Below are 14,030 nucleotides of genomic sequence, written 5' to 3' on the forward strand. Positions count from 1 at the left end.
TGTAATGCAGTGTTTATCTTTTTAAAAATTAAGTTATTAAAACTTTTTGATTTGACACAGTGTCTTAAATTCAATGTTAATGGCACAAGCTTCTAAAAAATAGCATGATGCCAAAAGATGTCCATCTGCATGTGCATACAGAACAACAATCGGACCTTTCTGTCAAGCTTAAAATCATCATATAACTTATTTGTATAAGGTCTAAGATGGATTATGTTTTGTATTATGTGCATTAACTTTATTTGCATTAGCTAAAACTTATTTACATAACATCTTTCTTCTTAATTGCATCCATGCTAAACCATGTTTTTTTAAGTCATTCTGTTAAAATGATACTTCATAGTTTTGAAATGACATGAGGGTGAATAAATTATGCCAGGAGTTTCATTTTTGGGTGAACTATCCCTTCTAAGTGCCTTAATATTAGATGAAAATATAACTATTAGCTGTGTAATTGTGTTTACACTCATATTTTTAGCCAGGGCAAAAGACAAACTTTATATCTTTACGCTGTCCTTGTAAATAGCATTAGAGCAGTGTGAAGCTCACCTCTGACCTCAAGTCAGTTTGCATGGCAGTTAAGTCACTGGTGTGATCAGTTTTAGCTAGCACAAACACACATAGACATCAACAGGAGCCAGAATGTCCACTGGGGTCACAGGGGCCACATTCCACACAGATGCGCTCCGCCTCCCATTGTGTTTAACTCATAAATTAGAACAGCGTATATGATTCCCACTGACATGATAGGGGAAACTAAATTCATCCAGTTGTGTTTTTCACATCAAAATAAAGGAAGTGTGCACTAGACGAATCACAGTTTCCACATTGGATCAGTAATGACTACTACAAACATCTAAAACAACATACAAAACCAGTGTATTATGCAAAACACTACACAAAAATTGTCTAAAAGTAAGCAATGAAAAGAAGGGAAAAAACATTACAGAACTAATAGAAATAACAGAAAAGTAATAAATAAATTTAAAAAAAAATTTCTGTCAGGATTATGGGTATCTTTTCCTCTACACAATACAAACACAACTAGCGACATCTAGTGGTGAACTGGGATCAGCACTTTTTGAAAATGGTATTTTCAATTGAATGTATAGAGCTCAAAATCTAGAAACTCTGATGATATAAGCTTAAAAATAGACCATCAAATGGATACATCCGGAATAAACTAGATTTACGACTCAGAGCCTCCATTTTTGATTCACTATAGCTAATTCAGCAGAACAATTAAACCTCTAAATCCCCTCATAACAGTTAGTGTGTTGTTCAGTGGCTACTACAAAGGATTTACAATCTAGTGCTCTACTGTCTACTATAAAAAAGAAAAAGTACCTCTCATATATGACATTAAGCCACTCTGAGTAAGCAGGACTTATGCTGAAGAAAAGAGAAAATGGAAGTTCAAAGGGATTTAACTCAATCAGCTACCTAAAATTTGAATGGTAATCAATCTATGTATGGCTTACACTTGCAAAATCTGGTTAAAAGATGAAAATTCTGTCATCATAAAATCACCCTCATGTTGTTCCAAACCTGATTACTTTTTTTCTGTGAAAAACAAGTCTTCTGAATCCATATGATAGCTTTTTGTGAGGGAATGATTTAAGACATTATTACAATTTTTCTTTTTTGTCATTTTTAAAGCTTCACAATCCCCCCCAAAAATGCAGAATGGATGTCCAAAGATTCATGATTGGGACATAAAAACATTATGTTTTTGAATTTTTCCATGAAAAAACAAAGTCATACAGGTTTGGAACAACACGAGGGTGAGTAAATGATGCCTTTAAATGTGCATTAAGCATCAGCATAATTTATCATTTTTAACATTTTCACTTTGTAGTAATATATAATACACATTCCTTACATTTAGAATGCCATCAAAATAAATGTATTTAAAGGGTTAGTTCACCCAAAAATGAAAATTCTGTCATTACTTACTCATCCTCATGTCTTTCCACACCTGTAAGACCTTCGTTCATCTTCAGAACAAAAATTAAGATATTTTTGATAAAAATCCAATGGCTCAGTGAGGCCTCCATTGACAGCAAGTTATTTACACTTTCAATGCGCAGAAAGGTATTTAAATCAGTTCATGTACAGTGGTTCAACCTTAATGTTATGAAGCGACAAGAATACTTTTTGTGCGCCCCAAAAAAAAAAAAAAAACCTTTATTCAACAATATATAGTGAAGGGCGATTTCAAAACACTGCTTCATGCCGCTTCAAAGCTTTATGAATCTTTTGTTTCGAATCAGTGGTTTGGAGCATGAAAGTCACGTGATTTCAGTAAACGAGGCTTTGTTACGTCATAAGAGAGTTTCGAAATTTCAGTGGTTCACGTGATTTTGGCAGTTTGATTTTTGGGCATACAAAAAGTATTCTTGTCCCTTCATAACATTAAGGTTGAACCACTGTAGTCACATGAACTGTTTTAAATATGTTTTAAGTAGCTTTCTAGGCACTTTAAAGTGTAAATTAACTTGCTGTCAATGTAGGCCTCACTGAGCCATCGGATTTTATAGAAAATATCTTAATTTGTGTTCTGAAGATGAACGAAGGTCTTACGGGTGTGGAACGACATGAGGTGAGTAATTAATGACAGAATTTTAATTTTTGCATGAACTAACCCTTTAAATAATATTCTTTACCATCTTTGAATTGTTAACCTTAATGAACCTGGATAAACTTGTGCATATTTAATAACTAAGAATACAAAAAAAATGTACCTCTCTTTAGTGGTAAGTTTCCAGCTTCCACAGAGTTAAAGTCATTGATGCACACATACAGATTCTCTCCTGTCTTGGTGCTTGGGATTGTAACAGGTTCCACAAAAGTGCTGGGAAACTGGCCTGAGGGCAGAAAGAACGAAAAGATATCAGTGGATGTGGAACGCTGAAGACTACATGCACTGTGGATTCCTTTACAGTGACTTTACCTGTGACTCCATCTTTGATTCCGAGCAGCCAAAATTCATCAACAACACTGAGCACTTCAATGACATCTCCAGTAAACAGAGGGAGTTCTTCAGAGACGCTGGGGAGGAACTCAAACACGGCACGTACCACCGATCCAGCCTCCATGTTCACTCATCACCTTAGCATCACACAAAAACAAAACAGAAGAATCAAATATGCCACCTATACAACAAACATATTATTAAAACATTATCGGTTGCCCAAAACTCTCTCACGTTGGCACAGAGCGATTCTCATTGTTAAGCCCAGATGAGATTAACCAAATAAATATGTATAATTTCGACATTGGAGAAACAGGGACACTTATTCGACCTCTCTCTGGACAACATCTATTCAACAAGCTCAAATGTGTTTATACGCCCTCTAAAACACATTATGTCATCCACATGAGAGCAATAATGGGGTGGAGGCCTTGAGCAGGAGACTGTCCAAAATTAATAGACAATGATGAGTCATGAAGCTCTGTCTGCAGGAAGTATACAAGCGTTTGTGAATATGAAACAATATGAAATTGCCTGAGCATATGAAAATATTTATAGGAGAGCACGTTTCTGCCAGAATGGGAAACAAAGTAGTGACAGTCTTCCTCCATGTCAAACAAACGGAGCTTGATCTAGCCCACAAATGAAGCCAATCCCAACTGAATGGAGAATTAAGTACCACTGTGAGAGTGTGAATACGAGAGAGACGGAGAATGATAAAGAGAGGAAATGAGAGCTGAAACGCACATGTTTCAGGAGCTCAAAGAGCTCTCTGTCTGTTGTGTGTGAGTGAGAGAGCGTCTCTCTCTCTCGGGACCTCTCAAGTGTCGGGGTGAGGGGTAACAGGTGACAGGACTGGGAGGTGACAAGGGTCACAGCAGGACTCATGTAGTTGCCAGGTGAAAGACTGTCTGAAAGTGACATTTTGTCCTTATGTTTCACATAGATCAGTGGTTCCCAAATGCTGAGTAGTTCATTTAATTCTACATTAAAATAATATTAAAATAGAGCATGTATTTCTATCTGCCAAAATGTCGTAAATCCAGTACATTTAATCAAATTACCTCATCATTTGCGGTCAAAAATGACTGTATCCACACAAGCAGCATGCATATGATAGATTGCGTGCCGAATCTGCTGCCTTAAATCGTGCTAAACCTTTGTAAAAGTGGGGATTCAGCACTTACTCGCATGAAGAACAAATATAGACACAGATAATTAATTAATTTCGATTTAAGACTCAAACTTTCTCCGGTACAAAAACATACCTTGTGTGATAATGAGCAAGAATGCAATTGTTCCCAAATATCCACATGACTGCAAACGTGACATTATTATACAACAGGTCAAAAAACAAAACGTACATTTTAAACACAGTACTGCCAGTATTTACTCTATTTTGCAATGAAATAATAACGAAAACCACAGCAGAACTACAACACACGTCTGTGTTTCGCGAACGAATTGTAAGAGTCGATTCAATGATTCATTCACAGCCACTTGCTTCGTTACTGAATGAATGACTCGATGACTCGCTCCTAAAAACAGTGACTTGCTGCCACCTACTGGCGGTTTTAGTATAATATTTAAAAGTTTCACTTAGTTTTACCATCATTGCATATTTCTCTATTGAACATTTTTATTTAAAACATTATTTATTTTATAAAGTTATTCATAAAGGTAAAAAAATGCACTGGAAAATCAATTTAGGGGGCAAATATTGTCCCTTAATGGTAAAGGTGTAACTGCAGTCGAAGTGGAAGAGAGGGGGTACGCGGAAGGATGGTAATGCCTTCAGGGGATACTCCACGCTAAAAAGTTTGGGAACCACTGACATAGATGATTGTGTTTGAGTGAGGCTGGTGTGACAGAAAAGTAGGAGGGTTTCTCTTGACAAAATACAAAATACTACAGCTTTAAAGGGATAGTTCAGCCAAAAACGAAAATTCTGTCATTAATTACTCACCCTCATGTCGTTCCACACCCGTAAGACCTTCGTTCATAATACTAATCCATATGAATTGAGTGGTTTAGTCCAAATTTTCTGAAGAGACTTGATCGCTTTATTTGATGAACAGATTGAATTTAGGCTTTTATTCACATATAAACATCCATCAACTCACACATCAGTTGTGGTAAATGGAAGCTCAAGCATGTTTGCTTGACGCACGCGAGAACCAATGAGGTTCGTTCTCGTGTGTTACACAGCACATTTGAGGCAAGAGGTTTGTTCTCACGCATCAAGCAGGTTCGGTTGAGCTTCTGCTCACGTTCGCTGATCAATGTTTATACGTGAATAAAAGCCTAAATGAAATCTGTTCATCATATAAAGCAATCGAGTCTCTTCAGAAAATTGTGACTAAACCACTCAATTCATATGGATTTGTTTTACGATCTCTTTATGAACTTTCTGAAGCATCAAAGTGTTAGTAGCTGTCTATGGAGGGACAGAAAGCTCTCAGATCTTCATTCGTGTTCTGAAGATGAATAAAAGTCTTACAGGTATGGTACGACATGAGGGTGAGCAATTAATGACAGAATTTTCATTTTTGTGTGAATTATCCCTTTAAAGAAACTCAAAATCTAAAATAAAAGCCTAGTGTTAACCCAAACCACTCCTCTTCCCCCGTGGCAGAGCGGAGTATTCATGATGCTGAGCTGATTTTGGAGATAAATCATCTGATATTGGATATTTAAAGGTGCCCTAGAATTAAAAATTGAATTTATATTGGCATAGTTAAATAACAAGAATTCAGTACATGGAAATGACATACAGTGAGTCTCAAACTCCATTGTTTCCTCCTTCTTATATAAATCTCATTTGTTTAAAAGACCTCCGAAGAACAGGCGAATCTCAACATAACACCGGCTGTTACGTAACAGTCGGGATCATTAATATGTACGCCCCCAATATTATATATGTCAGCCCATGATCGAGGCATTACACAAGGGCAGCCAGTATTAACATCTGGATGTGCACAGCTGAATCGTCAGACTAGGTAAGCAAGCAAGGACAACAGTGAAAAATGGCAGATGGAGCAATAATAACTGACATGATCCATGATATCATGATATTTTTAGTGATATTTGTAAATTGTCTTTCTAAATGTTTCGTTAGCATGTTGCTAATGTACTGTTAAATGTGGTTAAAGTTACCATTGTTCCTTACTGTATTCACGGAGACAAGAGAGCCGTCGCTATTTTCATTTTTAAACACTTGCAGTCTGTATAATTCATAAACACAACTTCATTCTTTATAAATCTCTCCAACAGTGTGTAATGTTAGCTTTAGCCATGGAGCAAAACCTCAAACTCATTCAGAATCAAATGTAAACATCCAAATAAATACAATACTCACATAATCCGACACATGCATGCAGTATGCATGACGAACACTTTGTAAAGATCCATTTTGAGGGTTATATTAGCTGTGTAAACTTTGTTTTTTGCACGGTTTAAGGCAAGCGCGAGCTCTGTGGGCGGAGAGCGCGAGCATTTAAAGGGGCCGCAGCATGAATCGGCGCATTTCTAATTATGCCCCAAAATAGGCAGTTAAAAAAATAATTAAAAAAAAAATCTATGGGGTATTTTGAGCTGAAACTTCACAGACACATTCAGGGGACACCTTAGACTTATATTATATCTTGTAAAAAAACGTTCGATGACACCTTTAATTGTGCATGCTTAGTTCCTCTATTGAGGCTAACTAACGCTAATTTTAATCATTGTCAATGTACGCTAATGTTCAAAAGTTTGGGGTTTGGGGTCAGTTTTTGAAAGGTGCTACTCTGAATAAGGTCTATACATTAAATATTAAAAAAAAATTCTCTCAATTGATCATGATATATTGATCATTAGGGATTTTTGTTTTCACCATCCATAGATGAAAGTGGTGAATTAAATAAATTAAACAAATTCTTGGTTCTCTAAAGCTCATTGAATGTGATCATTGGGTGTGACGTTATAGTGCATTAAAAGGCAGTCTGAGACCTTAAAAGGTGCCTTCATGCTATAATACTGCCTGTTAAGTCACTGATGGAATGAGAAGAGGCAGCTGCTTTTGATTTTGGACACAGCCAACTTGTGTCAGTTACAGAAAGAATGCGCTGATGTAACTCATGAATTTGAGGGAGTATCAAAGCTTTAAGCCTTATGAGAGAGAGAAAAAAATGAATTATACCCTTAACATCACTGAGTGTACAAATAACCATTATCATCACCTAAGAACTGTTGGATCACACATACATACATAGTTTCTCTAGAAGATTCAGAGTGCTTGTTGCTTTCACAAGGAAAAATAAGTGAAACCAGAACCATTATTAGGGTAAAACAATTTCAGGCATTTTACCCTCAACGTCCTGTTTTGCAGTTCTGATCAACACTTGGGAAACCCTCTGAAACAATGGAAAATTAGAGACTTGTTGACTAAGAAATGGATTCCAGTAATCGTCACATTCTCTGTGCATTACTTCAATAAGCAGACTAAATAAGTTGAAAGAAAGAACCAGCATGAACATGTTCAGACAGGAGGGTTAAGCCACAGAAACTGGTTGTGCGCGTGTTTGTGTGTGAGTAACAGCAATTCTCTTTGCATTAAGATCTTTTCAGGGGAAAAAAATTGGGAGATCCCAGAGCAAGATTCCAATGAGGGCTGGTTATTTCCAGCTGACGAGTCAGTTCATTTCAGTTCATATGAGTCATTATGTCTAAACATCAGACAGAGAACTGGCAGGCCCATACAGTCTACCTGTCCTGCAGCTATTATTAAAAAGATTTAACAATACACAAAGATCACAACTGTTTCACATATAACAAAACTAAGTATTTAAGCACATGACTTGCATTCGATAGCCTAGTGGTTAGTGTGCGGACATATGGAGCAAATGCGTTCACGGTGATCCGAGTTTGATTCCCGTCTCGAGGTCCTTTGCCGATCCTGCCCCCCTCTCTCCGCCCAATGCTTTCCTGTCAGTTCTCTACTGTCCTCTTCGAATAAAGGCACAAAAAGCCCATAAAAAAATAAAAATAAAAATAAAATACAAAACTATAAAAAAAATAATAATAATTTACTGTGCATTTTTTAAATATATTATATATATATATATATATATATATATATATATATATATATATATATATATATATATATATATATATATATATACATTATATATTATATCTCAAATATTATTATATTTTATATTTATCATTTCTAATTTTATTATAATTGAATTAAAATTAGAATAAAATTGTGTATTTGTATATTTATGCATTAATTCCAGTATATTATGGAAATGTGGTAATACTTGGAAAGGCTGAAGGAATAGTGTTGCTTCTTGTTTTCTTCCACTTTGTCTGACTCAGTTCCTCTGACACAGAAGGGTGATGCCTGTACAGATGAGTGGGCAACTGCCCTTTATTTAACACATTTAGTAAACTGTAAATTTGACATTTTCACTTTTTTTAACTTTAGTTAGTGTGTAATGTTCCTGTTTGAGCATAAACAACATCTGCAAAGTTGCGACACTCAAAGTTCAATGCCAAGGGAGATATTTTCTTTTACAGAAATCGCTTTTTAAGGACTACAACAAATGGCTGGTAGGGACTACGACAAACTTCTTCCTGGGTTAGTGACATCATAAACCCCAAAATTTACATAAACCCCGCCCCTGAGAACACACAACAAAGGGGGTGAGGCCATGTTGGGCTGCTTTAGAGAAGATGAAGAGTTGTTGTAGTAGAGTGTTGTTGCCATGCCGTCATTTTATGCCGGACTGTTTCACAAACGAGGGTCAATTCAACACTGGATTTGCACAAAAGAGTAACATGACGGCACATGCTAATCGATGAGTTGAATCAACTCCACAGCAACTACATAAATTTATCCACTAACCATTCAGAAACGTCCAGTTGCAGTCTAAAAGTTGTAACTTCTTCCTGAGTCTCTCCATCAGTGTCCGACTCCGGTTTGAACAACGTAGGGCTGAACGCAGTCACTGACAATTGTCATTTTGGCTGCGTGAGATGTTTTTTCAGCTTTGTTTGTTTTTTCAACAGTGTTTTTGCTCACACCCAAATAGGGGCAAATTTGACAAGCTATAATAAATGACCTGTGGGGTATTTTGAGCTGAAACTTCACAGACACATTCTGGGGACACCAGAGACTTATATTACATCTTGTGAAAGGGGCATTATAGGTCCCCTTTAACATTCTATGTGTCTATAACTAGTGATAACCCAGGCAGGTTGAGGCAGAACTTATGACACCCCACCCATCTTTAGGAACCACTGTCATGATCAAAAGTATCTGTAGCTCAAATGGCAAATAATGCATACAAAGACATCGCCATTAAAATCGCCATCACATTTAATGAAAAAGAGAGCATCTGTAACTTGCATTTAAAGCTGCAGTCTGTACGTTTTGCCTCTTTGTCGCCATCTCTGTTTGAAACCTGCAATTGCAGTTATTTGCGGAATTATCATCTTTACGTGAATTGTGCATCAGCACGGCTCCTCCTCAGCTTGGATGAATCTAATGTTTTGAGGAGAATGTGTGGCTGTCAGTCACCACACTGGTGGATACTGTACTTCAGAATCACAGATTGTAGTCTTGGAAGTATGACCAAAATAAGAATTTTCACCAGATAAAGTCATCTGAACAAGTAACAAATCTGCCACTTTTGTTCTGAACAAATGAGAAAAAAAAAAAGCATTACAATAAATCGCTCTACCAATGGTGATTAAATCTAACGATCACTTAGCTCATATTGCGTGCAAATTATTATTATTGTTATACTTTGTTCACAAATTGTTAATGTTAATAACATCAGCATTGCATGACTACGTGTATTAGCGTTACTTGTATATTTCAATTTCTGTACAGTCTAATCTCTAACGTTAATTTGTCATACCATACAATCCGCCACCAAAATGATCAGTTTAATTATTGCAGCTGCTGTGAAAAAAGGCTATAAATGATCCGTCACCTGCAGCATCCTCACATGCCATATAGCCTACTAGCTGGGACTCGTTCTTTATATAAACAGACGTGAAGTAATGACGCAAAGATGAACGGCGACATGCTCAAATTTCGCACGGAAACCTACCACTAACACCTAAATTAAAACACATTATTGTAAGCTTACCGTTGTGAAACGGGCTAAGGTAAGGACATAGTTTTGAACACTGGCTGGTTATGTACTTGTTCAAAAATTGATTTTGGATCATTTAAAAAAAAAAAAAAAAAAAAAAAAAAATTACGAACTGCATCTTTAAAGGGATAGTTCACCCAAAAATGAAAATTTGATGTTTATCTGCTTACCCCCAGTGCATCCAAGATGTAGGTGACTTTTTTTCTCCAGTCGAACGCAAATTATGATTTTTAACTGCAACCGCTGCCGTCTGTCAGTCAAATAATAGCAGTAGATGGGAACTTCAACTATAACAGTAAATAAAACTTGCTTAGACAAATCAAAATTAAAACCTGCGGCTCGTGATGACACATTAATGTCCTAAGACACGAAACGATCGGTTTGTGCGAGAAACCGAACATTATTTATATAATTTTTACCTCTAATACACCACTATGTCCAACTTCGTTCAGCTTCCTGTTAGTGAGGTCAAAAAACGCGTAAAAGACGGAAGTGATGTCTCGCCCATATACTTCAATGAGCGCGAGACATCACTTCCGTTGTCAGAGCGCGATCAGACCTCACTAGCCGGAAGCTGAACGAAGTTGGACATAGTGGTGTATTAGAGGTAAAAAATTATATAAATACTGTTCGGTTTCTCGCACAAACCGATCGTTTCGTGTCTTAGGACATTAATGTGCCGTCACGAGCCGCAGGGTTTAATTTGGACTTGTCTATGGAAGTTTTTTCGACTCTTATTGTTCAAGTTCCCAATCACTGCTATTATTTGACTGACAGACGGCAGCGGTTGCAGTTAAAAATCATAATTTGCGTTCGACTGAAGAAAAAAAGTCATCTACATCTTGGATGCCCTGGGGGTAAGCAGATAAACATCAAATTTTCATTTTTGGGTGAACTATCCCTTTAACATTTACAATTTGATTTGGTTAAATATTAAATATTTTCACTTACACTTGTGCTCAGGACAACAACCTTTTATTCTTACAGGTGTATCTAAGACGTATTCAAACTATGTCAGGACACAATTTTTCTGTGATCAGAAGCCAAGACTGAAGGACACTCTCCTTCATGTCCCACTGTCACCACAGTTACACACTACATGCAGAGCATTCAGTAATACAGAAACAAGAAGACATATGGTCCTGCTGGGAGGTGAGCAGGTCACTAAGCCAGATTAGTAATCTAGTAAAGAACACTCATTGACCTGGCAGAAGGAAGGAGAGTTTCTGCTGGCACTCACCTCAAAAACAGGTGCAAAACACTGGAAACAATAAGTTTTAATGGACCCTAAATTGTAAAATTTGAGTTCTCATTATTAATTTGTTTCTAACATCCAACAATTCTCAAGAAAATCTGTTCAACATCAGCTGAATCCAATAATGATTACTCAGTGATTGCATGTTTATCTTGGCAACAGGCTGAACACTTAAATGCATTCTTTTCTAAAACACTGAACTAATAAGCAGTCAGTCAGACAAAAATTTTCTCTTATGAAGTTCATGATTTCTCTATCTCACCAAGATTGGCTCTTCAGGCCTGTTTTTAATAAAATTATATACTATTTTGTCTCATAAAATAAAACTTTACAATAAATAAAATATTTTTTTTAAATGCTTCAAGTGAATTTAGGCATCACAACATTTTAATGTACAGAATAAATATGGATATTCATTTTGAGATTTGCTAAAGATTATATTTAATGGTGCTATTAAATTATTAATGTTTTTTATATTAATTTTAAGTGTTAGAGGACAGCAAACATCTAAATGTAAAATCTAAATGTAAAAATAGGGGAAATGAGCATGTACAATTAAATATAAAATACTGACTGATACTATAAATAATAATAATAAAAAAATCTAGTATTGTAAAAATCGATATGGTACCAATATATTGTGCATCCCAACAGCAATCTTATGGAGGACCAAGAGTGCCACTTAAAAATAAAAAGAAGAATCAATTTATTAATTTAATAATTCAAACATAAAAATGTATATAAATTGATCACTTTTTATATGGGCAAATTAATAGACATATTTAAAGTTGTTTATTTAATTCCTGTTTTTAAATGTAGTTTAATAAAACAATACATTTTAAAAATCTTTTTTCAATGTATAAATAAATAGACAAATTTGAAATGGCATATTTAATTCATTTTTTAAAACGTAGGTCAATAAAACAATAAAAAGTACATTAGTAAATCATTTTAAATGCGCATTTAAGTTGCTTTTTTAAAAAGAATTTGGCAAATGCTTTTCTTTCTCTATTTACCAATTGCTTTTCTTTGTTGGTTTGCCAAATGCTTTTCTTTATCCATTGGTCAATCGAGTGGTAAAATGCCATTGGAGAGTACACACGTGGGAGCAACCAATCAACTTTCCCCTCAATTTGAAGAGCCAATCCTCTCTCACTTGTAACACTCACTGTCATTGGACAGTTAGTACGGTGACCTGGAGGGGACATGTTCGGTTCACTTAGTTTTGTCAAATGGATAAAGAAAAGCATTTGGCAAACCGACAAAGAAAAGCAATTGGTAAATAAAGAAAGAAAAGCATTTGCCAAATTCTTTTTAAAAAAGCGATTTAAATGCGCATTTAAAATTATTTACTAATGAATTTTTTTTAGGTTTTTATTGATCTACGTTTTAAAAAATGAATTAAATATCCCATTTCAAATTTGTCTATTTATTTATACATTCAAAAAAGATTTTTAAAATTTATTGTTTTATTGTTTTATTAAACTACATTTAAAAACAGGAATTAAATAAACAACTTTAAATATGTCTATTAATTTGCCCATATAAAAAGTGATTAATTTATATACATTTTTATGTTTGAATTATTAAATTAATGAATTGATTCTTCTTTTTATTTTTAAGTGGCACCCCTGGTCCTCCATACAATCTAAATCCATGAGTAAAAATAAATAATGCCATGTTGAATTTGTTTTGATGGCTCAATCAAATATCAGTAGCTATGTTTCCATCCAAAGTTGCGATAGTTAAATAACTTTGGAATATCGCATTAATCTTTTATGGATATTTTTAGAATGTATGCTTATCTTGCAGCATTTTTTATGCAATATCCCAAAATGCACATAAAATAGGTGGATGGAAACATAGCTAGTGTTAGAGAAAGTTCACTTGAAATTTAAGGTCATTGAGAACATGAAACAAAAAATGATGAGCAAATCTCAAGCTAATAAATAAGAATGAATGAACAAAGCAAACTAGTGAAAGAGAGAAAGTGTCTCTCTTTGTCTGCATTTGTGTGTGAATAAGACACTTGGCACTGGAGTGATAGTGCTGGTAAATCGACAGACAGCTTTGTAAACACTCACGCTACAGTCTTTCAAAGAGGTCACACACACACGCAAACAGCTGGCGTTTAGACAAAGAAGCAACTGTGCATCAGACGAAAGATTCAGCATTGAGGATGAATGTGACGTAACATCAGCTGCATTTACATGGACCCTAATAATCCGATTGTAATCGGACAAGTAGCATAGTCTGAATAAAAAAAGTCACATGTAACCATGTCAATCAGAATGAACTGGCCAAATCTGATTAAAATTCATTCAGGATTGTAAGGGGTGGTTTAAAACTTTTCTTATCCGATCGAGAGAACATGTACAGTAAACACTTGATTGGACTGAAACCCAAAACTGAAAGAAATGCGCATGTGCATTGACATAGAAATGCCGTAATGACGCATGACTAGTGGAACGAGCTGTTGTTGTTGAATGAAGTGTCATCAATGACTGTCATGTAATTTTAAAATTCTCCTTCCACTCATCGTAGTGATGAAGTGGAGCAGGACAACGTCTCACCAGTCCTTGTTTCGTACTTTCATCCACAGATGCCTTGTTTTGGGCGCAGGAAGATGTGTTTTTATTGCTTGATAATG

At 35.5% G+C, this 14,030-nt stretch overlaps 1 protein-coding gene across 2 annotated transcripts in view; it reads right to left on the reverse strand.

Annotated features, from left to right (window-relative positions):
• The window catches only part of LOC125256014 (dynamin binding protein), a 58,739-nt gene that overhangs the window by 30,639 nt on the left and 14,070 nt on the right, over nt 1–14,030 (reverse strand). For both annotated transcript variants that reach the window (XM_048171641.1, XM_048171640.1), the window contains exons 2-3: nt 2,954–3,111; nt 2,745–2,867 (exon numbers count right to left, since the gene is read on the reverse strand). In XM_048171641.1, the coding sequence (XP_048027598.1) occupies nt 2,745–2,867; nt 2,954–3,098 (268 nt within the window). In that variant the 5' untranslated portion in view covers nt 3,099–3,111. The remainder of the gene's footprint in view (nt 1–2,744; nt 2,868–2,953; nt 3,112–14,030) is intronic.

This window comes from Megalobrama amblycephala, linkage group LG20 (genome assembly GCF_018812025.1).
Source record: "Megalobrama amblycephala isolate DHTTF-2021 linkage group LG20, ASM1881202v1, whole genome shotgun sequence".
Taxonomy (NCBI): Eukaryota; Metazoa; Chordata; class Actinopteri; order Cypriniformes; family Xenocyprididae; genus Megalobrama; species Megalobrama amblycephala.